Source organism: Lethenteron reissneri, chromosome 12, assembly GCF_015708825.2.
Source record: "Lethenteron reissneri isolate LAM-NWPU_2019-01 chromosome 12, ASM1570882v1, whole genome shotgun sequence".
Lineage (NCBI taxonomy): Eukaryota > Metazoa > Chordata > Hyperoartia > Petromyzontiformes > Petromyzontidae > Lethenteron > Lethenteron reissneri.
Genome location: NC_083790.1, coordinates 5,415,725 through 5,421,724, shown reverse-complemented (window position 1 = coordinate 5,421,724; position 6,000 = coordinate 5,415,725). Strand labels below are relative to the sequence as shown.

Genomic DNA, 6,000 nt, shown 5'->3' with positions numbered 1-6,000 from the left:
GGTCACTTCAGTGGTCATGGCGAATCAGAACAAAAAGACAATTTTATTTTGGATCTTGCAATGTAAATATCTGGCTTTAAAAAAGACAACATCTCGGCAGTACTACAATATAGTTCAAAAAAGTAGATAAAAACAATAATGTGCACTTACTTTTCAAAAATAAGTTAATGGCACATCCTCGTGTATTTGTTCAACTGACATTTAATCACTTAATTACACCTGTTGATGAAAGGTAAAAAAAAATGTAATAACCAAAAGATGTTAATCCACTCAACAATGGCGAACAAGGCACTTGCATGCATGTTATCATCATCATCATCACACAATGGCAAGATCAGTTCCCAAGATACAGGACTGAAACACTGTGCTCATCACTCTAAATGTAAACCCAAATCGCCCCCTCCGGACGATATGTTTCTCAAGTACACACGAGGGCAGCCACACTTAAGGCTTTTTTTCTTACAAACAGCCGGATTTCATTTAGAGACTAATGGTGGCGGCGTGATCAATGAATAAGTAATTCTTATGGAGGTGGTGATGAGTTGACAAGATGGGGGCGCCAATGTTGTCTTGGAAAAACAGCAACCTGATAAGAGGGGACATCAGCTCATCCAAATTTCACTGATGATACATTCACAGATAATTAACATTGGATACAAAGCACATGTTTTCTCAATAATCGCACTGTTAAATATGCTTTATCTCATAGAGATACTGATTTTGCTCTTTGGAAACCAGTTGTTTTGTATGATTACCACAGGTGCCAATTCATCTTATGGTGTTAGGAAAACACATTTTGATGCACCACTTGTATTTGACAATGAATGTTGCTAATGTTCGACTATCTTCTTGGTTCTTTCGGTAAAGTCACGTAGAAGGGAAGAAATAAAATAAAAAATAATGAAATAATTATTATATTATATAAAATAAAACATAATAAAATAATTTTATATTATATTATTTTATTATGTTTTATTTTTATTATTTTATTACTTCCCTTCTACGTGACTTTACCGAAAAAACCAAGAAGATGAATCCCTGCAGTCACGAAAGCTTTAAATCGAAATTTTATGTTCGACCAGTGCCTACTAATACAAGAATAAAAGGTAAATATAAAGGTGCAGCCCTGCAATTGTTTCCTTTACGGCACTGCTTGCGGGAAGGGGCCTCCACGAGAGAAAGTTCTAGAGAGCCCTTCCTGGAGTGTGTATTTGGCCTCCTCTCGCAGGCCAGACATCTTGGAAGAGGTGGGATAGCCACACTTTGCTCCACCACACATAACCTCTTCTTGGTTCTTTCGGTAAAGTCACGTAGAATGGAAATAATAAAATAATAAAAATAAACCAATAAAATAATTCTCACGACGTTTCGGCCACAATGCAAGCAGCCGTCCTCAGGTGAAGACCGGGTCTGTCGGGGAGACGCTGTGTGAAAATCCCAAGCTTAACTGAGACGCTGTCTCCTTGACAGACCTGGTCTTCACCTGAGGACGGCTGCTTGCTTTGTGGCCGAAACGTCATGAGAATTGTTTTATGTTTTATTTTAATTGTTTTATTATTTCCATTCTACGTGACTTTACAGAAAGAACCAAGAAGATGAATCCCTGCAGTCACGAAAGCTTTAAATCATACGAAACCTGTCGATCGACCAACTGTGGCGTTCTCGTTTATATTTCTGGGTGGACAGAGGTGGGGGAGATTAACAAAAAAAACATTCCGCATTGTTTAAATTTTCCCAATTAAAAAAATATTCCTAAACTTAATCCACCGATGCGATAGTGCACATCTAGAAAATATTTTCTCGGCCAGACTCGTGTACAGTACAACATCACATATCCGCCCTGACTAAATAATAACCCACATCCAGTGCAGTATTTGTGTGCGTGGGTGTAACAGTCATTTTCTATAGATGTTCACAATTCCGATATTTTAACGCACAGTGATGTGTAATTAATCTCGAGCACATTTGCTTGCTACTATAGTACAGTGACGCATGTCCGCGTGCTTAAAGCAGTTTGCGCGTAATTTTCTTCAGTAACATAGTTGTGCATTGTGTAACTGACTTTTCCTATAGATGCTGTTCATATATCCAAGCATTTTACAGATCTGCCCATACTCTCAGTCCCAAGCGAGTCGGATATGTGAAGCTGTACCGTACAGTTAAGCTTGGGATTTTCACACAGTTATCCATAAAAGCCATTGAGCTACTTGCTGTGTAAAACGGGTGGTTAAAATATGACATTCTGTTTGTGTAAAAACAAAAGCCAATATTTCTAATTACGAATGAAAACATTTACACAAATATTCAGAACAAAATATGTCAGATGAGTACAATGAACATACTGCATGGTCCCTGAGGACCGGTTTGAAATAATGCCTTTGGCAAAACTATTTTTCGCTCGCACAGAGGTTCATGGGAGACATTCCCATCCAGTTGCATGGCGTAAGAAAAAAAAAACATTCCATTTTGGGTTAAAAAGCAGCACTCTTTTGGGAATGTTGTACTTTTTAGGTCCAAAATCAGGCACGATGGCAAGTTGGCCCAATATGTTTACATTTCTCCTGTAATCTGCCTTTACAGTTGTGGTATATTTCCTACATTGGCAGCTAGCGTTTAATCATATTTTTGCCCATTTTATTGATGACGTTTTAATTATATTGCTGCATATTTCAATTCAAGTACAATACTAGCTTACATACACGTATACAGTATATTATATATTTTTTCAGTGGCACATTAAGGCTCCTTTCCAAAGGAATAAAAGAAGACGAACCTACATCACGTCCTAATGCAGTACTGTGAACAGCCAGGCAAGCTGTTCTTTGTTCTGAAGCTGAGCTCATGTGCTGCACGGTGGATAGGCCTATTGATGGACATAGATAGGCTACGATGACACAAGAGGACGTGCCCTCATTAGTCTGGGCACAGCCATCGCGACACACCTGCCTTAATTTTTCAACAATGTCCATCTTGACAGCTGGCACCGAGTCACCCAGGTGAGAATTGGGTTTTCTGGCGATGGTCACAGACGTGGACTTTAAAATGAGAGTGGGTGACGGAACTCAATGGTGTGTTAAGTGGGGTGAGGGAGGACCGTGCCACCTTTGACAAAGCGTACGGAGTAACGGAGGCTATGAGAGGTACTGCCGTCTCGCGACGACTCAGCTGAAGAGATTTCCGTAGTCGGGCAACTTCCCCTGCGGCTGCCCGCATGGTGTTTTCAATATCTCCCCGCCGATCACCGTGACTGGCTCCACCTGAGCAGCAAAATGACACAAATGCTCTGTGACTCACTGAGTTCATGACTACAAATTGCATTCATCAAATGTCGACGTTTTGAAAATGTGCACCAACAGTTTACATTGATTCACAACATGCCAATTCCACTGGCAGGATTGTGTTCTTGACATCGGGCGTTGCTATGCTCCTTTAGGACCCACTCATTTGCCACACATAACAAGAGTAGGGCCTTTGGATTTGGAATATAAATCGAATAAACGTGCACGAATGTGTATTAACGTGCGTAAAATGCATGTCCGGCAAGTAAAATAGTCACTTGCGATCCAAACCACGCAAAATTTAATCAATAAAAATGTGCTTGCTAATTTGTGGCCACGTGTTTGGCGCAGGCATTTCATTGTTCATCGTTTCACACGAACACATTATCGATGCACATTCACAAAGGAAGAGGTTTAGTCTGAAGTCATATACAGCCTCCCCCTCCCACATAACACCCAGACAGAAACCAATAGATTCAATCGCCAAAAGAACTGCACGAACGCAGACAGCCCGCTATGCAATCGGCTCACCTTGTGGAAGTTGACCAACTCGGGCAGGGAGGCGTGCTTGATCTGGTCGACGCCGAAGAAGCTGTAGGTGTCACCCGCCGCGTCCACCAGGAAGTGCTTGGTGGAGCGCGCCATGCGGTAGGAGAGCGCGTAGCCCCAGACGCGCTCGCTCACACGCAGCAGGAACGTACCCTCCGCCGTTCCCGACAGCAGCTCCTCCGCATCCTCACGCGAGATGAGGCCTGCGAATCACCCAGCATATGCAGCAGCCACAGAGGATCATCATCACCCATCATGTGCAGCAGCTAGAGGGGGATAATCATCACCCAGAATGTGCAGCAGCCACAGAGGGGGGCATCATAATCATCATTGCTCAGCATGTGCAGCCACAGAGGGGGATCATAGGCAGCAGCAGCAGCAGCCATGACCTATTCACTGCTGGATGAGTATACTTCCCCATCATGTCGTGGAAAGAATAGACGATATTTCAGCACGCTGGTCAGTGCGGGTTGGTAAAGGCTAGGAGTGTAAATGTGGAAGCAATGAGGCACAGTGGGTTTTGCTGGACCACCACGTAAGCACAGCTGGTGGTGTTAGAAGCTGCTTAGCTTCTAACATTTGACGATATCAGATGCATTCCAGGTGATTGTCATTGGTAAAAAAAACATATAACATCATGTTTACCTGACTACAATGCATCAACATATACTCCACATGCAACATTCCAGAATGAGTATGCATGCACATAAGGAAGAACAGTAAAATAAAATTGACATACGCACACACCACACACAAAAATAATTAACTGGCTGCATCAAGATTCATAACGGAGACAAGAAGTGAAGCTGCAAAGAAGAGATTCTCCGTCACTCGCTCCACGTGGCCCTCACGTCCTGCCGTTACCACCCCTACCAGCTCGCCCTGGCCACCCCCCCCCCACCCAATCACCATCACTCGCCCCCCTTTACCGTGGAACCAGGGAGCGACGGTATCCGCGTTTCCCCTGAAGCAGGCCCGGCGCGGGATCTCGCGCTCACGGAACCACGTCACAATGGCCTGACGTGATGCCGGGCACGGCAGCTCCGGCTTCTTGCTGCAACGGGACAACACAAAAAAAACATAAACAAAAAAACCAGCAGCGCAATTCAAGACTTGTTGAGGGAATTCTAGATTTGAAACTTTCGTGACTGCAAGGATTCATACTGTTAGTTTTTTCGGTAAAGTCACGTAGACTTGAATTTCGATTTAAAGCTTTCGTGACTGCAGGGATTCATCTTCTTGGTTCTTTCGGTAATGTCACGTAGAAGGGAAGTAATAAAATAATAAAAATAAAACATAATAAAATAATTCTCACGATGTTTCGGCCACAACGCAAGCAGCCGTCCTCAGGTGAAGACCAGGTCTGTCGGGGAGACAGCGTTCAGACGCTGTCTCCCCGACAGACCTGGTCTTATTTTATTATTTGATTACTTCCCTTATACGTGACTTTACCGAAAGAACCAAGAAAATCACGTTGACTTGTTGAGGGAACTCCCAAATAAGCCGGAAGTGAAGTTGGTGCAAATGATGTTCGGCGTTTGGGCATGTAAACAATTCCCGTTTAGTTTTTCCCACATTAGTAATCGCGTATGACGGATCAGAAACATGCAGATTGTGGGGGGAAAAAAAACGAGACAAAAGTTATAAAAAAAAGTGCACAAAGAAGCTTGAAGAGGTGCATGCTAGAAATGACACCAAGAGACAGAAAGATAAACACGTGGATCACAGAAGCAGATTGGAGACATCGTATCGACTTTTAAGAAAAGTATGGGCTTGGGGAGGAAACAACGCTGGAAGGGACGGTGGTTGAGCGAATGGGACTGTCGCATCTTTACTCCAGGGAATGCAATTCTTCGATTGATATCGACGTTTAAGCTCACAAGAATGCATCATAGTGTGTAAGAGTTCACGTGTTTTGATGAGTATATATTGTATGTAATGTTTTCATGTCACCCGTGAAAGCACTATATATGCTGCCATTCACCACAATGCAATTTTTTTTTTTACATTGAATCGCGACAAGTGAATAGTGACAATTCATCGAATCACTGGGGTGGGCGGCATGAATCGCTCCACCCTTAAGTTTGATCGTCTCGTTTGTATTGTTTCTGATTATATCATCTACGCAATTTTCTTCGCTTTATTTGCTTAAATTGAACACTGGCATGCAAAT

General features: G+C 42.8%; 1 protein-coding gene across 2 annotated transcripts in view; it reads right to left on the bottom strand.

Annotated features, from left to right (window-relative positions):
• Positions 1-1,511: 1,511 nt before the first annotated feature.
• The window catches only part of SH2D4B (SH2 domain containing 4B), a 42,597-nt gene continuing 38,108 nt past the window's right edge, over positions 1,512-6,000 (bottom strand). For both annotated transcript variants that reach the window (XM_061550543.1, XM_061550542.1), the window contains exons 8-10: positions 4,757-4,881; positions 3,810-4,030; positions 1,512-3,257 (exon numbers count right to left, since the gene is read on the bottom strand). In XM_061550543.1, coding sequence (XP_061406527.1) covers positions 3,162-3,257; positions 3,810-4,030; positions 4,757-4,881 — 442 coding nt within the window. In that variant the 3' untranslated portion in view covers positions 1,512-3,161. The remainder of the gene's footprint in view (positions 3,258-3,809; positions 4,031-4,756; positions 4,882-6,000) is intronic.